This window comes from Mustela putorius, unplaced genomic scaffold (genome assembly GCF_011764305.1).
Source record: "Mustela putorius furo isolate JIRA1106 unplaced genomic scaffold, ASM1176430v1.1 tig00000640_pilon_pilon_pilon, whole genome shotgun sequence".
In the NCBI taxonomy this organism is placed as follows: domain Eukaryota; kingdom Metazoa; phylum Chordata; class Mammalia; order Carnivora; family Mustelidae; genus Mustela; species Mustela putorius.
Genome location: NW_025421432.1, coordinates 2,314,627 through 2,336,705, shown reverse-complemented (window position 1 = coordinate 2,336,705; position 22,079 = coordinate 2,314,627). Strand labels below are relative to the sequence as shown.

The 22,079-nt window shown below is 37.2% G+C and overlaps 1 protein-coding gene across 2 annotated transcripts in view; it reads right to left on the bottom strand.

Annotated features, from left to right (window-relative positions):
- Positions 1-22,079, bottom strand: part of TMTC2 (transmembrane O-mannosyltransferase targeting cadherins 2) — a 438,609-nt gene that overhangs the window by 42,535 nt on the left and 373,995 nt on the right. For both annotated transcript variants that reach the window (XM_045082958.1, XM_045082959.1), the window contains one exon: positions 19,810-19,873. In XM_045082958.1, the coding sequence (XP_044938893.1) occupies positions 19,810-19,873 (64 nt within the window). The remainder of the gene's footprint in view (positions 1-19,809; positions 19,874-22,079) is intronic.

Here is a 22,079-nt window from a genome sequence, read left to right as displayed (position 1 = left end):
GATCTATAAAGACTATGTGAAGTGGGGTGGATATAAGCATATGTTCAAGGATGTATGAATTAATCTTAAGAATCTGTCAATTTTTCTAAACAGAGCTTCTGCTCAAAATGATTAGTATACAAACATTCTAGACAATGTCAATCACCACATTTTAAATAAGAACTGTCCTTTGACTTCAGAGTCTGAAGTTTTGTGACCATTATTGAATTTTTGGTAAACAATCTTATAAAAGAAGCAGAAAGTTAACAACACAGGTTCTGAAACCAGACCGCCTGGCTTCGTATTCTGACTCTACCACTAGCTGTGGTACCCTAGAAAGTTGTCCTGCCTCAGTATTCCCATCTGTAAAAATGTGGTAGAACTTTCTTGGGAGTCAAGATGGTGGAGGAATAGCAGACTGAGATGACATTAGGTCGTAGGAGTTCAACTAGATAGTTATCAAACCATTCCGAACACCTACAAACCCAACAAGAGGTCAGAGAGAAGAGAAGCAATTCCAGAAACAAGAAATCGACCACATGAAAGGTAGGACGTGCGGAGAAGTGAATCTGAAGCAGTGGGAAGACAGAACACAGGGAGAGGCCGGCTTCCAGCAAGCAGTGCAGCAACGGAACACAAAATCTGAACATTTAGAAGTCTGCTCCACTGAGGGACATCACACCTGAGGCTAAGTGGGAGTGGAGCCCTCTCAGGGACAGTGTGGTCTCAGGTCCCGCAGGGTCACAGAAGGATGGGGGGGTGTCTGAGTGTGGCAGGGCTACAAGGTATCTCTGATACCTCACAGGTATCAGCTAGGAGGTATCTGCTCTGATAGAGCAGGGAAGCCAGCTATAGAGTTTGAGCCAAGGAGTGAGCTCTCAGCTCCGGGTTCCCTTAAGCTGTGATCTGCAGCACAGTCAGGCCACTCTTTGAGCAGGGACCCGACAAGTGACAGGTCCACGGAGACTCACCTTCCTCCTCTGGAGGCAAAATCTGGGTTCGGAGACTCCAAACGGGGCTGTGCACCACAGACAGAAACACTTGGTCGTAGGCCAGGTGAGCTCAGAGCACCGCCGGAGGCCAGGGAGATATGAGTGACTTTTCTCCAAGGGTGCACGGAGGAGTGGGGCCCTAATCTCTTGCCTCCTCCAGGCTGGAGATTGGGAGGACGCCATCTTCATTCCCATCCTCCAGAGCTCTACCAAAAGTGTTCAGGGAACAAAAACTCCAAAGAGCAAACCCGAGCAAATTACGTAGCCCTGCCCCTGGCAAGGGCGGCACAATTCTGCCTCAGGCCAAGACATTTGAGAATCACTACAACAGTCCCCTCCCCCAGAAGATCAGCAAAAACATCCAGCCAAAACTATGCTCACTGATCAAAGAGAAGAGCGGAATTCCAAGGAGGGGAAAGCAAAGCATGGAATTCATGGCTATCTGTCCATGATTCTTTGGTCTTGCAAAGTTAATTAATTTTTTTAATTTATTTTTTTCTTATTCTAATTTTGTTAACTTTTCCTCTTTCCTCTTTTAATGTTTTTATACAAGTTTATCTTAACAATACCTTTATAAAAAAAATCTGTTTAAACCTTCATCATTATAGTCATATTTTATCTTTCAGTGTATCTAACTATATTTTTTGTATACATATAGGGTTTTTTCTTCTAAAAAAAGCTGGGATACAATTTCTTCTAATAGATTAAAATGTACCCTAAATCTAGCACACAGTTTTGTTCTAGAATCCAGCCTGAGAAAATTCTCTCCACATTCTTTTTTTTCTTTTTCCAACCAACTTATGTTATAAATTTATTTTTCAGAATATTTTTAAAATTTTCACCTTTACAATCATATTCCACTTCATCATGTTTACCCTTATTTTTGTATATATGTAAGTTTATTATTCTTTAAAATTTGGGGAGGCAGTTTCTTTTGGGGGGGTAGTTTCTTTTAAGAGACCAAAATACACCCAAAATCAAGTGAGTGGCTCTGCTCTATTCACCAGTCTACTCTCTCTCTCTCTCTCTATATATATATATATTTTAATTTTTTTAAAAAAATTCTTTTTACCCCCTTTTAGTATTTTATTCTCTAGTTCATATATTCTTATCTAGATAAAATGCCAAGGCTGAAAAACTCACCACAAAAAAAAAAAAAGAACAAGAGGCAGTTCCAAAGGCTATGGACCTAATCAATATGGACATTGGTAATATGGCAGATCTAGAGTTCAGGATGACGATTTTCAAGGTGCTAGCAGGGCTCAAAAAAGGCATGGAACATATCAGAGAAACACTGTCTGGACAAATGAAAGTCCTTTATGGAGAAATAAAAGAACTAAAATCTAACCAAGCAGAAATTTAAAAAGCTATTAATGAAGTGCAATAAAAAATGGAGGCTCTTACTTCTAGGATAAATGAGGCAGAAGAGAGAATTAGTGATGTAGAAGACCAAATGATAGAGAATAAAGAAGCTGAGCAGAAGAGAGACAAACAACTACAGGAACAGGAGGGGAGACTTCGAGAGATAAGTGATAACATAAGACAAAACAATAGGAGAATTTGGATTCCAGAAGAAGAAGAGAGAGAGAGGGGAGCAGAAGGTATATTGGAGCGAATTATAGTAGAGGATTTCCCTAATATGGCAAAGAGAACAAGCATCAAAATCCAGGATGCATAGAGAACCCCCCTCAAAATCAATAAAAATAGATCCACACTCCATCATCTAATAGGAAAACTTACAAGTCTTGGTGATAAGGAGAAAATCCTGAAAGCAGCTCAGGACAAGAAGTCTGTAACATACAATGGTAAAAATATTAGATTGGCAGCAGACTTATCCACAGAGACCTGGCAGGCCAGGAAGGACTGGCATGATATATTTGGAGCACTAAATGAGAAAAACATGCAGCCAAGAATACTATATTCAGCTAGGCTCTCACGGGAAATAGAAGGAGAGTTAAAAAGTTCCAGCACAAACAAAGATGAAAAGAATTAGTAAACACCAAACCAGCCCTACAGGAAATATTGAAAGGGGTACTCTAAGCAAAGAGAGAGCCTAAAACTAGTACACCAGAAAGGAACAGAGACAATATACAGTCATCTTACAGGCAATACAATGTTACCAAATTCCTATCTTTAAAGAGTTACCCTGAATGTAAATGGGCTAAATGCAATTCAAAATAGAAAAGACACAGGGTATCAGAATGGACAAAAAAAAACCCCAAAACCCATCTATATGCTGTCTACAAGTAACTCATTTTAGACCCAAAGACACCTCCAGATTAAAAGTGAGGGGGTGGACAACAATTTACCATGCTAATGGACATCAAAAGAAAGTTGGGGTGGAAACCCTTATATTAGATAAATTAAATTTTAAGCCAAAGACCATAATAAGAGATGAGGAAGGACACTATATCATATTTAAAGGGTCTGTGTAACAAGAAGATATAACAATTTTGAATATCTATGCCCCTAACATGGGAGCAGCCAATTATATAAACCAATTAATAACAAAATCAAAGAAACACATTGACAATAATACAATAATAGTAGGGGACGTTAACACCTCCTCACTGAAATAGACAGATATTCCGAGCAAAAGATCAACAAGAAAATAAAGGTCTTAAATGATACACTGGACAAAATGGACATCACAAATATACTCAGAACATTCTGTCCCAAAGCAACAGAATACACATTCTTCTCTAGTGCACATGGAATATTCTCCAGAACAGATCACATCTTGGGTCACAAATCAAGTCTCAACTGCTACCAAAAAGTTGGGATCATTCCCTGCATATTGTCAAACCACAATGCTCCGAAGCTAGAAGTCAATCACAAGAGGAAAGTTGGAAAGAACTCAGATATATCAAGGCTAAAGAGCATCCTACTAAAGAATGAATGGGTCAACCAGGAAATTAAAGAAGAAAAATTCATGGAAACAAATGATAATGGTAACACAACTATTCACAATCTGTGGGACACAGCAAAGGCAGTCCTGACAGGGAAGTATATAGTGATACAAGCCTTTCTCAAGAAACAAGAAAGGTCTCAACTACACAACCTAACCCTACACCTAAAGGAGCTGGAGAAAGAACAGCCAAGAAAGCCTAAACCCAGCAGGAGAAGAGAAATAATAAAGATCAGAGCAGAAATCAAGGAAACAGAAACTAAAAAACAATAGAACAAATCAACAAAACTAGGAGCTGTTTCTTTGAAAAAATTAAAAAGAATGATAAAACCCTGGCCACACTTACCAAAAAAGAAAAGAGAAAGGACCCAAATTAATAAAAGCATGAATGAAAGAGGAGAGATCACAACCAACACCAAGGAAATACAAACAATATAAGAACATATTTTGAGCAGCTATACACCAGCAAATTTGACAATCTAAAAGAAATGGATACATTCCTAGAGACACATAAACTACCACAACTAAACCAGGAAGGAAGAGAAAACCTGAACAGACCCATAACCAGTAAGAAGATTGAAGCAGTTATCAAAAGTCTCCCAAGAAACAAGAGCCTAGGGCCACATGGCTTCCCAGGAGATTTCTACCAAACATTTAAAGAAGAATTAATACCTATTCTCTGGAAACTGTTCCATAAAATAGAAATGGAAGGAAAAGTTCCAAACTCATTTTATAAAGCCAGCATTACCTTAATCCCAAAACCACACAAAGACCCCCACCAAAAAAGAGAATTACAAACCAATATCCTTGATGAACACAGATGTGAAAATTCTCACCAAAATACTAGCCAATAGGGTCCGACATTAAAAAGATTATTCACTACAACCAAGTGGGATTTATTCCAGGGCTGCAAGGTTGGTTCAACAACTGCAAATCAATCAATGTGATACAATACATTAATAAAAGAAAGAACAAGAACCATATGATACTCTCAATAGATGCTGAAAAAGCATTTGCCAAAGTACAGCATTTTTTCTTGATCAAAATTCTTCAAAGTGTAGGAATAGAGGCTACATACCTCAATATCATCAAAGGCATCTATGAAAAACCCACAGCGAATATCATTCTCAATAGGAAAAAACTGAGAGCTTTTCCCCTAAGGGCAGGAACATCGCAGGGATGTCCATTATCACCACTGCTATTCAACATAGTACTAGAAGTCCTAGCCTCAGCAACCAGACAACAAAAGAAAATAAAGGCATCTGAATCAGCAAAGAAGAAGTCAAACTCTCACTCTTTGCCAATGATATGATTCTTTATGTGGAAAACCCCAACGACTCCACTCCAAATCTGCTAGAGCTTGAACAGGAATTCAGTAAAGTGTCGGGATACAAAATCAATGCACAGAAATCAGTTGCACTTCTATACACTAACAAAAAGACAGAAGAAAGAGAAATTAAGGAGTCAATCCCATTTACAATTGCACCCAAAACCATAAGATAACTAGGAATAAACCTAACCAAAGAGGCAAAGAATCTGTATTCAGAAAATTATAAAGTACTCATGAAAGAAATTGGGTAAGACACAAAGAAATGGAAAAGCATTCCATGCTCATGGATTGGAAGAACAAATATTGTGAAAATGTCTATGTTACCTAAAGCTACTACATGTTTAATGCAATCCCTATTAAAATACCATCCATTTTTTTCAAAGAAATGGAACAAATAATCCTAAAATTTATATGGAACAAGAAAAGACCCCGAATAGCCAGAGGAAAGTTGGAAAAGAAAACCAAAGTTGGTGGGATCACAATTCCAGACTTCAAGCTCTATTACAAAGCTGTCATCATCGAGACAGTATGGTACTGGCACAAAAACAGACACATAGATCAATGAAACAGAATAGAGAGCCCTGAACCAGACCTTCAACTCTTTGGTCAACTAATCTTCGACAAAGCAGGAAAGAATGTCCAGTGGAAAAAAGACAGTCTCTTCAACAAATGGCGTTGGGAAAACTGGACAGTCACATGCAGAAAAATTAAACTGGACCATTTCCTTACACCACACATGAAGACAGACTCAATGTAAGAGAGGAATCCATCAAAATTCTTGAAGAGAACACAGGAAGCAACCTCTTCGACCTCAGCTGCAGCAACTTCTTCCTAGAAACATTGCCAAAGGCAAGGGAAGCAAGGGCAAAAATGAACTATTGGGACTTCATCAAGATCAAAAGCTTTTGCACAGCAAAGGAAAGAGTCAACAAAACCAAAAGACAACTGACAGAATGCAAGAAGATATTTGCAAATGACATATCAGATAAAGGCTAGTATCCAAAATCTATAAAGAACTTGTCAAACTCAACACCCAAAGAACAAAGAATCCAATCAAGAAATGGGCAGAGGACATGAACAGATATTTCTGCAAAGAAAACAGCCAGATGGCCAACAGACAAATGAAAAAGTACTCCACATCACTCGGCATCAGGAAAATACAAATCACATCCACAATGAGATACCACCTCACACCAGTTAGAATGGCTAAAATTAATAAGTCAGGAAATGACAGATGCTGGAGAGGATGTGGAGAAAGGGGAACCCTACTATGCTGTTGGTGAGAATGCAAGCTGGCGTGGTTACTCTGGAAACAGCATGAAGGTTCTTCAAAAAGTTGAAAATAGAGCTACACTATGACCCAGCAATCGCACTACCGGGTATTTACCCTAAGGATACAAATGCAGTGATTTGAAGGGGCACGTGCACCCGAATGTTTATAGCAGCAATGTCTACAATAGCCAAACTATGGAAAGAACCTAGATGTCCAGCAACAGATGAATGGATAGAGATAATGTAGTACATATACACAATGGAATACTATGCAGCCATCAAAAGAAATGAAATCTTGCCATTTGCAACAACATGGTTGGAACTAGAGGGTATTTGCTGAGCAAAATAAGTGAACCAGAGAAAAATAATTATCATATGATTTCCCTGATATGAGGAATTTGAGAGGCAAAATGGGGGTTTGGAGGGTAGGGAAGGAAAAAATGAAACAAGATGGGATCAGGAGGGAGACACATCATAAGAGACTCTCTTTAATTTTTTTAAAGATTTTTTAAAAAAAATTTGACAGAGAGGGATCACAAGTAGACAGAGGGGCAGGCAGAGAGAGAGAGAGGTAGCAGGCTCCCCCTGAGTAGAGAGCCCAATGTGGGGCTTGATCCTAGGACCCTGAGATCATGACCTGAGCTAAAGGCAGGGGTTTAACCCATGGAGCCACCCAGGCACCTCCCCCATAAGAGACTCTTTTTTTTTTTTTTTTTTTTTTTAAAAGAGTTTATTTATTCATTTGACAGACTGAGATCACAAGCAGGCAGAGAGCAGGCAGAGAGAAGGGAAGGGAAGCAGGCTCCCTGCCGAGCAGAGAGCCCGACGCGGGGCTCGATCCCAGAACCCTGAGATCATGACCCGAGCCGAAGGCAGCAGCCTTAACCCACTGAGCCACCGAGGTGCCCCAAGAGACTCTTAATCTCACAAAAGAAACTGAGTGTTGCCAGGGGCATGGGGATATGGAGAGGGTGGTTGGGTTAAGGACATGGGGGAGGGTGTGTGCTATGGTGAGTGCTGTGAAGTGTGTAAGCCTGATGATTCACAGACCTGTACCCCTAGGGCAAATAGTACATTGTATATTAATTTAAAAAATGTGGTAGAACTTAACTTTGAATGTCAAACTAGTATAGATGTTATTAGGCTGACATTATCTCATTGAAGAAAAAAATGACAATTTTCTAGAGCCCAAGTTAGACACAATTTTCAAATAATCAATAGACTTATACCTAGAAATACAGACCTAGAGTAGTTATCAACTTTTAAACCTCTCAATATTATTATTCCCATTTAGGAGAATGCTCTTTTTTTTTTCTTTTTACATCTTTAGGTATATGTGAAAAATGTACCTACCATCCAAACATGGAGACCCAGTTTATACACATTCAAATGTTAATAATGGGTTTAAAGATTTTATTTATTTGCCAGAGGGAGAAAGAGAGGTTGAGAGAGAGAGAGAGAGAGAAAGACAACACAAGTGGGAAAAGAAGAAGTAGGCTCTCTACTGAGCAGGGAACCCCACGTAGAACGCAATTCCAGGACTCCAGGATCATGACCTCAGCCAAAGGCAGACACTTAACCAACGAGCCACCCAGGTGCCCTTAAATAATGGGTTTAAAGCACTGATAAAATCATACAGTGCTTAGGGTATTATCCATCATCTGATCTCCATAAAATTTCCCTACAAGTAGCAAACGTTTGGGAGTTACTGTGTCAATCAGCATATTATAAAATAAAATGATAATGTCATATTATTTGATGAATAAAAAACTCAGCATATGCACATGTCTCCAATAAAGATTTCTAAGACTAATTAAAGTAAATAATTCTTGAGTAGCAAAATAATTCCATCCCAAAGACCTGAGGAATCTATTGCTCTCAATACAAGTCTAATGATGCTGTATCAAAAAAAAAAAATGAGATATTAAAGTAGAGACAACTAAATTTAAGTGAGAAGTTATAAATTCTTAATAGGAATCTCTTTGTCCATTGAAAAAATAAAATAGATGTCCATGTATTTTGAATTTAAGTAGAGTGACCTACAGAAACACATCTTTAAAATCTTTTGGTCTTTTATTGGTTTCATACTGATATTTTTCCAAATAGTTTTTTGTCATGTCTGGTATCATTTTAATAAAGCAACTAATCATGATGGAGATATATCAACCCATACTATGAATTTACTTATTATTGCAGGTCTGATTTGCTGATAGTTTGATAGCACAGCTGTGGTTACAAGCGAAAGTAGAGCCAATGAAATAAGAAGAAGCCCATGATTAGGGGCTCCTCGGTGGTGCAGTTAGTTAAGCAGTTGACTCTTGGTTTCAGCTCAGGTCATGATCTCAGGGTCCTGAGATCAAGCCCTGTGTTGGGTTCTGTGCTCAGCACAGGGTCTGCTTGAGATTGTCTGTCTACTCCTTCCCCCACTGAGGCTGTCTCTCTTTCTCTAAATGAATACATTAAAAAAAAAAAAATCTTAAAAAAAAAAAAAACCCTTTTGATTACAAAAGTTTAGCATATAGTATAACCCTTTGGGAAAAGACAGTTGAAACTTGTTAAGAAAAAAGAGAAAACAATTATTGGTTTCTGGTACTATAATGGAAAATGTACTATATATGTAAGAGAAAGAATTTGTCACACAGGAAACTGTAATATATGTTGAGGATTTTAAGGTGTTTGTTTTAGTGGGTTTTATCAGTATTCTTATATATACAACCAATGAAAATTACAAGTGGAATCAAGAAATAAGTTGGTATAAGAATAGATTCCATGAGGAAGATTCAGCTGTCTCTTCTTTGATCAAATAGTTAAGTAGATAAGGATAGAGTACCTTAGAATGAGCAATAAGGAAAAAAAAAGTGATGGATAGAGATAGTGATAATGTTTAACATCCATTCTTGAACTTGTTGAAATCTGTCATATCACACTTTCAAAAACACGGTTTATTATTTCTTCATGTAATTTAAGCACTTAATTTTTTTTTTTTTTTAGTCATGAATTGTTAGAAGTATCTCCTATATATTATTTGGCAAATCATTTTAATAAATATTTTTTTCAAAATTGCTTATCTTTAAAATTCAGCATTTCTAAATTCCTAAACTACTTTTCAGGTGAAACCAATTTAATCATCGTGTAACTAAATCCAACTCTCTTATCACAGAGCTCTCCTGACACCACATTTGCTCTAACTTCCCATTTATTCTTCAAAAAAAAAAAAAAAATTTGCACAAATTGTAAAGCTGCATTTCTGAGCTTTATTTCAGTGGAAACCATTTAAGAAAGTGAAAACAAACAAACAGAAAAAAGGAGATGAAAACCAAACAGGAATGATGAGAGAGTTGGTCAAATATAAATCTCCTATTCTTAAGAAACTGAGTTCTCTACAGTTTTAATTTTTGATGTAACCATAATGTAGTTCAGGGTCATTTCTAAAACTCCTGAGTATCACAGTAGCCACTTGTTGCTACTTGATATTCAAGGAAATAACAGATGATTACAAGACAAAGACTGAAAAATTGTGTAGAACACACATTTTCCCCCCTCTTAAAAATGTCATTCTGTTCAGCCATATATTCTACTGCTTGTTAGCAAAGATTATGTTACACATATTTAAATAAATTCTTCTCAAGTGATAAAGAAAAACTCTTGATTCTGATATTATCCAGTGATAGGAAATTTAGCATTTATAATAGCTCGCTCTGGGAGAATAATGTCATTCAGGATAAAAACATCTCTCCTTGACCAAAGAGAGACACAGGCTCCTCTGAGCCCTCTTTTTGAGTAGGCCTGGTCCTTGGGTCTTCTCTGAGGCCATAGCAAAAATCCTGCTAAGTTCACTTAGTGAGACTCTCTCCACCCCTGCTCTCTGAACAAGTTTTTCATCCCTCACGCTTGTTGGTTATAAATCCCCAGTGTTTTTACTGTATTTGAGGTGACACCCCATCTCTCCCCCCATTGTGACTAATCATCCTAAATAAAGTTTTGCTTACTTTTTAAAAAGAGTATCAATAATCATTTTTCTTTAACAAGGACATAGGGCTTTCATAAGAAAATAATCTACCAATTTACTAATTTTTCAGGATCTGCCCAACTTTTACTTGTCTTTATGATCAAATATAATAATATAATCTGCAGATATAAATATGTAAGAGTTCTGATAGATATCAAGCAGTTAGGGGTAGAGGAAAAAACAAGGAAACCAAAAAAGGTGGTGAGATGTTACGGGAAAATTAGAAGAAAGAGGGAATAAAGATTCATACACAAACATAGCTTTTGGTTAATGTTTCAGTATATATTTAGAAAAACATAGCCCCGTGAGATCAGCCAAGATCAGAAACATAGATGCCTATAAGGATAATAGAAATGGAGGAAACCAGCTGTCGAAATAACCGAAGGGGATTATGAAGAATGTGATGACTGGGGTGGGGGGAGGGCACATCCTTCTGATGGTGGCACCTCCCAGCCCCCCCACTTGATACTCCCAGGTAGCATTGTGGACCACTGTGGTTAGATTAGCTGAGTTTTCCCAGAAAATGCCAGGAATCCAGTTACTCTGGAGAAGGAACCAAATACAATTTTAGTGTGTGGTCCCACAATTCAAACAATTATAGTTATAAATCCATGCAAAGGATACCCCCACAAAGAAATGTGAGTAAAAATAAACATGCTTGGAATCAGAGAACATAATTAAGTGAATTTCCCAGAGGTTTTGATGTTCCCCAACCTAAAGTACTCAAGCTGATTTTCTTTATAGCGAAGAGCCCCTTATGTTCCTGCCTGTGCCTCACACCTCCTCCCCAACCCATCCTTTTCTGGTTGTGATTCTGAAACACACACAGAGTGCATACACACATTCAAAAACTCATGTTTAAGGATGATTGCATGTGGACTGTGATGAATAACAATGCCCCAAGTATGGAAAAATTGTAAATACAGCTTAGTTTAGGCCAACTATATGATCCCAGGCTAGGCGAAACCTATCCCACACCAACAGTCAGTAAACAAGTGCATTCTAATAATCATCTTTATCTTCCAAGCATGGAGACTTGTACAAGATAATAAACAGAAAAAAAAAAAAAAAAACCACTTCAGACATACATTTTTTTTTTCTGGTTTACCTTACATTTTCAAAATGGAAGTACAATACAAAACACAGTACCATGTAAGCAGAGAGAGGTAAATGTACCCCAAACTAGACTTTGTAACTTGTTAGAGGAAAGAACTACACCATCTAAATGGGGAAAGAAGATCGACAGTGGAAAGGAGCTTGAAGACAGACCCAGGTGGGACAGGACAAAAACTGATCTTGGCGTAAATGAAGCTATCAGGGAAGCGAGCATCTATGTTGGTGAAATTAGACAAGAATTAGATATCTTATTTCTCCTGATGTGTGCATAAATATACATATCGATGTGATGAAGGTTGTTTATGAACTGAAGTAGAATGAGTGTTTGTTGACTTAATTACATACCTGTGAATAAACAAGTCTCATTTCGATGATATCTCTGGGCCCATTTAATAAAACCAGGTAAAACGAGGGGGAAAACTAATGGCAATTTCTCTCTTGATTGAAACCAGTTTATTTTGGGTTTGTCAACATCCCTCATTCCATTTTCTCACTGTAAAATGTAGAGATGTATTTGAAACTGAAATCACTAGTGAGAGTGGGAATTATATGTGCAATGTGAAAGCACATTTTACTCATCAAGTCAGTATGGTGATTCTGGGATCCACATATTATTAATGTCTTAAAGTCAAAAGACACATGATATATAATTTTCCCACATCACAGAGGGTTGTGGAAACTTCTGGAACAGGCCATATGGTTCTTCCTCCATTTACAAGCAGAAATGTGGTTTAACTGCTTCCCAGACAAAGTATTATTAAATGTCCCTTTTTTTTTCCCCCACGAAAGGACAATCTCAGTAATTTCCCCACCAAAAATCTCTTACATGGTCAAATTTGAATCTGTCCTGTTTAACTTAATTTCATGGTCTCTCGTTCTAGTTAGGGTGGAAGAATATCTTTCCCATCAGTAAATAGCTATTTTCAAAATACTTTCTATCCCATCCATCAATAACTGCCCAAATGATTAATTCTTAACTGCGGCCCCCCCACCAGCCAATCCCAGCCTTAGTGGTTATTTCCAATGAGCAGCCATCAACTCTCACCCTCCCTCCCACCCCACCACATTTTTCATAAAAAGGGTAGTCCACACTGAAATTCATACATTATAAAAATGTTGATTATCTCATAACACAGCTGCAACTCTTACATAGAAGCTCATTTCTTTGAATCCCATATTTCTCATTTTATCGTTGACTTAAAATCATTGCTGAAGAGCCCAAATGGATAACACTGGCTTTAATTTTATAATAACACTTTAAAATAATTTATGCTCTAAGTGCCTAGGAAAGGTATAATGTACATATGTAATTTCCTATTGGATAATCTGATCCTTGGAACAGATTTCCCTTTATTTCATATGTAATAACGGCACATGATAGAACATTTATGAAATACTATACATCTTAGAGATCTAAATCTCTGACTGTAACATCTGACACAAAAGTCAGAGAAGTTGGCTCAAAACGAGAACTCATCTGTTGGTGATTTCAGAACTTCATTTAAAATTATCACAAAAGGGGGCACCTGGGTGGCTCAGCCGGTTGGGCATCCGACTCTCTCTCTCTCTCTCTCTTATTTTTTTAAATTAACACATAATGTATTATTTGTTGCTTCATGGGTACAGGTCTGTGAGTCTTCAGTCTTACACAATTCACAGCACTCACCATAGCACATACCCTCCCCTCAGCTCAGGTGCACTTTTTCTCATTTTATTTAAATTCTGTGTTGGGCTCCACACTGGGAGAGGAGCCTACTTAAAAAAAAAAAAAAATAATAAGTAAGTAAAAAAATTATCACAAAATGACAAATGGCTTAATGATACATCTTACAAAACTGTACTTCTATTGGTATTTATCTCACATAGATATGCCAGACCTATGTCAATTATGATCTGCCGTGCACCTCAGCACAACAGCTGTTCACAGGTCTTTGACCTCAAATTCTCTCCTCTTCCCACAGCATTAGCAGATAAGTAACTGTGATAGAAGTAATTTACTACCTCAGCTTATGCCCCTCTATTTCTAATTTTCCACCCTTTATATCTTCAGTCTACTTTCTGTTCTTCAGTCCCTAAGGAGAAAATGATCTTTGAAGATCTTTGGTATGTTTCTGCTCTCTCCTCTACTTGGACACATTCTTCATCTCATATTTAGAAACATTCACATCTCTTACCACCTACCTCTAATATTTGATAAATATACACTTAATGCTTCTTTCTTATTACCCTGTCTCTTTCATTTATCTTCAAACTTACAGAATCATTTGACACTCTCTGTTGCCAGTTCTCCATTTCCCGAACCCATTACCAACTCCGCCCACGTCACCTGCACAAAGTTGTACTCAGTATAGGTAGTCAAGGGCATCTTATTCTCTGAAGTCAGCAAAAATTCTCAGTCTTTGTTTTCCTTTGCCTTTAGCAGCAGTGAGACTTGCTCATTAACACTGATTTCTATGTTCTATCATTGTCTCATATCCTACATTCCAAATGCAGAGATTTCCAGGGGTTTGAAATCATCTCCCTTCTCTACTTCTGTACATCTCTCCCTGGTCATCTTAACCACTCCTTTGGCAGTGTCTCCTTTTTGCAAATAACTCCCACATCTCTATTCTTAGCTCTGGCCTCCCTCAACTGCCTACTTGATAGGAATATCCCATGGACAATTATAATATCCTATCTCTCACTCAGAATCTGCTTGGTCTAAACTTAACATTTTTTTTCCTTGAATTTTATTTTATTTTTTCAAAGATTTGTATTTATTTGACAGACAGAGATCACAAGCAGGCAGAGAGACAGGCAGAGAGAGAAGGAGGGGAAGCAGGCTCCCTGCTGAGCAGAGAGCCCGATGCTGGGCTCCATTCCAGGACTCTGGGATCATGATTTGAGCTGAAGGTAGAAGCTTTAACCCACTGAGCCACCCTATACTCAGAATTTTAGAACATTTCATTGGGCCAACTAGTTTTCCTATTTGTACCCCATCAAATAATCTTTTTCATCTGCATATTCTTTTTCATTGCAATTTGTTTCTGTACTTCTTTTAGATTATGACTTCTGCTTAAAAATATTATAATAACTTTTATTTGGTTTTCCCAAGGTGGCACCTTCTTCCAACTCTACTTTCCCAAATGCAACCCACATTCTTCATTTCAAAATATGAATGGCCATTCAAAATGATCACTTTCATTATGTCATGCTGTTCAACATAATTATGGAATACAAACTCCTAATTCTTGACATGGCATCCAATGCCTTTCTTCTGGTTTTATCTTCATTTCTTGTTCTATTTTCCCCCAGTAGTCCTCTCTGCCCCTAACCCCGGACAATATAAGCTATATGTGTCCGCTTACTATTTCTCATGCCTAGTTCATGTTTTCTCAGCTCCATGCCCTTATTCATGCATAGGTCTCAACCTGCCAGAATTCTATTTTTTCTCCTCCTCCAGCTAAAATCTTTGCCTACAAACAGTCTATCATTTCATGACTATCTAACTTTCCTACTCTGACTCAAAGCCTTCTAGGATCAATCCAACTGAAAGTAATTTCTCTCTCCTGTACACTTTTCTAGCACTACCTTGTATCACTCACAAAGTACTTATTATATAGCATTATTTACTGCCCTAAAGTGTGAGGATTTGGATCCATGCCTTCTCTCCTCCACTGCCTCCCCATATTAGATAATACAATTTCTCAAGATCAAGGGTAATTTTTCATAACTTTGAAATCTACTTTGAAGCCACTGCACTTAGCATAGAGTCTTACACAATGCTGGAATTTGATAAAAAAAAAAAACAAAATGAAATGAAATCAGACTAAAAATAATAACATCTAGAAAAATATAAGATATATAGACCTGATCATTAGTAATTACCCCTCTCTAACTTCTAGAGTTCACTAAAAGCCAAACACAAGTCTTGGGTGACTTTGTATTATGCAAATTTCCTGTTCTTCACATTAGAAAAAAAATTAAAAATCCATAAGTTAATGCAGAATTTGGCTTAATTCCCAAAGGAGGAAAAAAACTGTTTCATTTAAATGTTCCCTCTAGTCCTCAGGAGTCAGCATTTTTTGATGTGCATAAGTGAGAGAGAAGACAGAGTTATCTTTTTAAAGTAACCTCCAGAGAGAAATCAGTTTTATTTACACAAATGAAAAGGTAAAAGTGAAAAACTTAAAAATAGCAATTTTGGTTAAGAGTCTTTCCATTATAAAAATGTTTTAGTGTAGGGCGCCTGGGTGGCTCAGTGGGTTAAGCCGCTGCCTTCGGCTCAGGTCATGATCTCGGGGTCCTGGGATCGAGCCCCGCATCGGGCTGTCTGCTCAGCAGGGAGCCTGCTTCCCTCTCTCTCTGCCTGCCTCTCCATCTACTTGTGATTTCTCTCTGTCAAATAAATAAATAAAATCTTTAAAAAAAAAAAATGTTTTAGTGTAGTACGAGGTTTAATGTTAGATTATTCCCTCCTACTCACCAAAAAAATCAACCAAATAGGATTAAAAAATGTAATGGTGCCATTTTAGTAATAAATATATTTCTCTAACTGTATGCTTGAGTAAATGACAATGTATTAAATATCTCTGATGAAGAGACAATATCATAATCTAACGGTGAAAATTACATGCGCTTGCTAATTTAGACTTTGATTACTTTAGCATTTGATCACTGGAATTCTTTGTATTTAAAATGTTCCAAGAAGTCCATTAGCAACTTTAAAGCAAACTGTATGAAAAAATATGGCTTTTGTAGAATAGAAAGAAATGAAGAAATTAATTATGGATGTACTAAAGAAACAGAATGGGTATTTTATTAAGAGAGTAATATATTCCACGGATAACAATGTTTTCAATATGATGATAATTAAGTGGTAGTGCACAGGGTTATAGCCACAAAATTTACTTTGCAGAGTCATGATCTGACATGAACATTGCTATAACACCCACAGGGTCTCCCACACAGAGCTCCTGATTGTCATAGTTGGACATTCAAAAAACAGAAGAACATGCCTTTTGAAAAATAAGATTAGACTACTGTATAGACAAGAAAAGTAGAAAAAACAGTGTAACTACTGAAATAAAGAAGGAGAAAGGAAGTCTGTTTACTAAGTTCTTTTGCAAGCAGGGAACTGAAATTTATTCTATGAAAGCACAGAAATTACATAGGATGTTCTTTTTTTTTTTTTTTAAAGATTTTTATTATTAATTTGACAGAGAGAAATCACAAGTAGACGGAGAGGCAGCCAGAGAGAGAGAGAGAGGGAAGCAGGCTCTCTGCTGAGCAGAGAGCCCGATGTGGGACTCGATCCCAGGACTCTGAGATCATGACCTGAGCCGAAGGCAGTGGCTTAACCCACTGATCCACCCAGGCGCCCCTAACATAGGATGTTCTTAAGACAAAAGGAAGAACAGTTATGATCAAGACAAATGTTAGATGGATGCTTTAATTTGGACTGGATGCTAACTTCTAATAAATTGTTACATGGACTACTGTTTAAAGAGGTCTCCTTGGTTCAGAACACAACCTTCTATTATTGCCAATGTCTTTATGAGTCTTGCCATGGTGGCAGCCTACTTATCTAGATTACATACAGAGAACCAAAACCCAATTCATAAAACAGATTAGGGAAAGACCCCATTTCTTGACCCATAATTGTAACAGCATTTACTTACTGTTAAGTTTGATCTTCCTATTCTATCCAATCCATAAAATACTTAATTTATTGTTACTAGATAAAGGAAGTAGCATTTGAATAAACGTATTTTTCAAAAACAGGCTGCAGAATGTTTATGAAGAAATTTGGGGGGTTTCAGAAAAAGTGGCATTAAATTGGGAGATTAAATATTGATTTTATGATTTGGCCAGCCATTTAAAATAAACAATCTCATGAGTCTGGTTTAAATCTAGGATATCTCAGTGTCTTTTTCATTTTTTTTTTTTTTAGGTCAAGTCAGATTGCTCAGCTAGTTCTTTTCTCACTAATCCATTATAATGTGCTGAAGAAGACCATTTGATCAACTACTTAACAAAAAAAACCCTGACACTTAAGTGAATGATACTCAATGAGTAACAGTTGAACTTAACATTGTACTTATTATGTGTGTTATAGGCATTATATTAATCAGTGTGAAGGGAAAAAAAAAAGAAAGAAAAAAAAAAAACTCTGATTTTTGCCTTCAGCGAATGAAGCTATATAATGAAGATCTCAGGGCACTTGGGTAGCTCATTCCTTTTAGTGTCCAACTCTTGGTTTCAGCTCAGGTCATGATCTCAGGGTCTTGAGATCAAGCCCCAAATTGGGCTTCATGCTCAGCTTGGCGTCTGCTTCTCTGTCTTCCTGTCCCTCTCCTTCTGCCCTCTCCCCACCTGCACATGTGTGCACATGCACGCTTTCTCTCTAAAATAAATCTTTCAAAAAAATTAAAGATCTCATATTCAACCACTATAAACACTATACAAAGATGGCCACCTCAGGCATTTACAAAGCTACACCTCCTAATGTCTCCTATGTCTCCCCCTGAGCCTCCTACTTCCCTTTTCCTGATCTGTTTATCCACAAGCACTTATCACTGTCTGACACCATATATGTTTTACTTATTTTTCTACTTCACCTTCTCAGACCAGACTGTCAGTTCCTAAGAGGCAGGGACTCTGGTCAATTTTGTGCACTTCTGAGTATCCAGTGCCTGGAATGGTCCTTGGCATTTAACAGGTACTCAGTAAATATTTACTGAATACATAAATGAGAGGACCGTTACTATTTTCATTTCCTAATCTTCTGGCTTACATTGCCTTCAATATGCTGCATTTCTCCATCAAGCTCTCTGTTACGCACTGAGTGGCCTGGGTTACAATGTGATCCCACTTATCAACTGCGATACTGAGTGAGATATTAGTTTCTCTGGGCTTGGGCAGAATGGGGACCACAGACATATCTGTGGGTTGTTGTGAGAAATGAATGAGAAATGAATTCCTATGAAGTACTTAGCACAGTGTCTGACGCATAATCAGTGTGTTCAATAAATTTTAGCTGTTATTGTTCTTACCATTATAACTATTAAGTTATTTTCTTCTGTTGCCAACAGCTCACCAATTCTTGAAGTACCACATAATTAATGTAACTGGGGACATCGACATTCTGGGCTAAGGTTACATGTGGTTGTATCTGCTTAAAAAACAAAAAAACAAACAAAAAAAAACAACTCCCCCTGTGCGTTGCATTCAGGGAGCATTAATTCTCCTCTTTCGTGCTCTTACAGGACTGTATATACCTCTGTGTAGCAATTGCCACACTGTATTTGAATCAGTTGAGTATCTTCAGTGTTCTCCGCTCCATTATGTGGTCTTCTAGGGAATGAAATCTCTGTATCCTATGGCAAAGCAGGCACTCTATAGATGTTTGCCCAATGGAAGAGTTACTGTATAGAAATGAGACTTATCCCACTATCTCTAGTCTTATCACATATGTACTTTCATTACTGTTTCAAAATTACATTTCTTGACAGACAGTCAAGACCTAGAGAGGAAGGGGAGAAGGCTTTAGCATTGGAGGGCAATGCCAGGCCGTGTGCATGAGAATGAAAGCAACACGCTGGAGGTCAGTGGTGTGCAGTGAATAAAAAAATGCTTAGAAAATAGATATAAAACTGGTTCTTATTTTCTCATAAATGATTCCTCCATTTCAATAGTAATGATCTAATTTATATCCATCCCACTTTATGGAAGTGTGACTACCCAGGGAAAAATTCTAATAAAAACATACTTGATAAAGTTGAAAAGCACAGTTATTAGAAATGAGGACTGTGCAAAGAGGCAGAGGCACAGCTCGAGGTCTGAGTGTATGTAAAGATCAAAAAAAGCTTATGATGTTAGGAAATCCTTAGGTATTTAACACCATAGCAAAAAACACTTTCAGGGAACTGATTTTAAAAGCAACCAAATGCCAAGCATTTGATAATGCTAAAACCTGTATTCAAGTGATAAAACCATACAGTATGGTGCTTTACACAGGATAGAAAACAGCAATTTGTATCTCTGCAAAAAGAAAAGAAGCTTGAGACTGGGAGAGCGGATTGTTGAATTAGCCATTTAGTGAGTATTCAGAAGAAGCGATCAGAGAGAAGCAGCCCAATATCATGAGGCTTCTATGTCTAAAGCTATCACATGCTGTGACTCTATCCCTTTGAGTAATATTTCTCATTAGGAAGGTACTTACATTAGGTCTCAGTCTGGCTGCCAGATCATAATATTTCTCGGCTGCTTCATTGAGGCTGGCCTGTCTGTTAAAGATGAAAAAAAAAAAAAAATCAAACTATATCATTTATTTTAAAATTTCAGAGAAGTGAACCAGAATCATTATGCAGCAAGATAATATTAACTTTTAAAAATATTACCATCATACCAATCAAACTGTAAGTTGCCTAAAGCAGATAAAATACATTAAATTGAATGCATGCAATATATTTATTGTCTTTAAGGCATTACAAATAGTATCTCAACATAATCCTTTTAGTAGTTGTTATTAGTTTAAATTTATGTATTGAGAATTAGAAATGTTATTTTTATTATCCAAGCTAACCCAGATAATGTTTTCGGGTTGGGATTCTCTAGCTTCAACTGGATATCCCAGAGAAATCTTGATTTTTAAAAATAAAATGTCAAAAAATTCTCTATCTAAAAGTCAATTTGTTTTCCAATTTAGGTGGTGAACCTTCCATTGTGTGCAACCTACAGGGAAAAAAAAAAAGGGCGAGATTCTTCTTCTCCTTGCTGTCTGCACCAGCGTGCACCCATGACACAGCCTCAGCTCATTGTATATTCCTGCTTGAGACTTACATTTCCGAATGAGAGACAGAAAGATGGCTACCTTTACTGACAATGGTGGAAATAATAGGCTATATCCTGATCAGACTCTTTCTGTAAAACAGTTGCTATCACATGTCTTGTCTCTTCCCCCTTCCAGGGCTATCTTTTTTTCCTGCTGATTCAAGCTATATTCTCTGGCCTTTAGTGAATTCTGTCATCCTTGAAATAGCCAGTTTCTCTTGACTAACACCAAATACCCTGAGTGAAGCTGTTGACTTACACAAATAAGATACACACTGAATTTTAATAAGTTTATGCATTGTCTGCTTTTGCAATTCAAGGGATACTCCTAGGTTTAGCCAACTGGTTAGCAAGAGAAATAAAATCTCAGGGTCCTGAGGAAGCCTGGCCAGTTAACCATCATAAACACAGTATGTTTTTCAATCATACAATGCTGCTTCATAAAACCCTCATAGATGGCAGGTAATAAAGGCTGGAAGTTCTTGCAGTTGTATTGTAACTGGTGACTCTATTTGCAGAGTATGGAAATGCTATAAAATAAGTCAAATTCAACTTCCAAAGATGCATACAGCACACCTATAATGTGAACAATAATAGTAAATGGCTTAGAGTCTGAAGTTGAAATGGAGTAGTTTCTTTTGAACCTGTGATGTTAAGAAGCTTCTGACAGAATTCAATGGAATGTTACTCAGCCATAAAAAAGGATGAGATCTTGCCATTGGCAACAACATGGATGGATCTAGAGGGTAAAATACTAAGTCAGGGAGAGAAAGATAAATACCATATGATTGAACCCCCCTGTGGAATTTAAGAAACAAAAGAACAAAGAAACAGAGACAACCACACCCCCATACACTTAAATACCTTTAGAGAGCAAACTGGTGCTTGCCAGAGGGGAGCTGGGTAGGGGAAAGGTGAAATAGATACAGGGGATTAAGAGTACACTTACTTTGAAAAGCACTAATGTACAGAAATGATTAATCATTATATTTAATTGCTATATTGTACACCAGAAACTAACATAACACTGTATGTTAATTATGCCTGAATACAAAATAAATGAATACCAAAACAGGGCAGGCAGGAGTGGGGGGAAGGAAGAAGTTTTGAGGTGAGAAGATGACAGAGAGGTCAGGAATAAAGAGGAGAAACAAAAATTAACTCCCTCAATTAGAAAATCACATTCAGGCTTTAAAAGAGGAGGTACACTAGCCTATAAAATTGAATTTGCACTTTGGTCAAGTGCGAATAAAAACTATAAAGACATATCCTATGCAACCATATAAATAATAGGAATAACTGAAGATAACATCTCTCTGGAGACTAGGACATATTTTTCTAATTTTTAAAGGAAAAATAATTAGAAACACTGCTATTTTTAATGGGGTTACCGAGAAAGTAAAAATCCTTGACCTAAGGCTCTACTGGACTCATGACAGTTACAACGTGCTGTTGCAATTTATATTCTCATAAATGTTGGAAGTTCAATTTAAAAATGTCAAGAAAAGTACTTTAGTCTGGTATGAAACAGTAAAAATTCCCTTGCTAGGGTATTTAATGAAGGTTCCCTCCACCAAATTATAGAATCATTTTGGTTCAAATTCATTTGGAAATTTGAACCAGAATTCATTAGGTCATGCCCTGGAAGGGTTTTCTCCA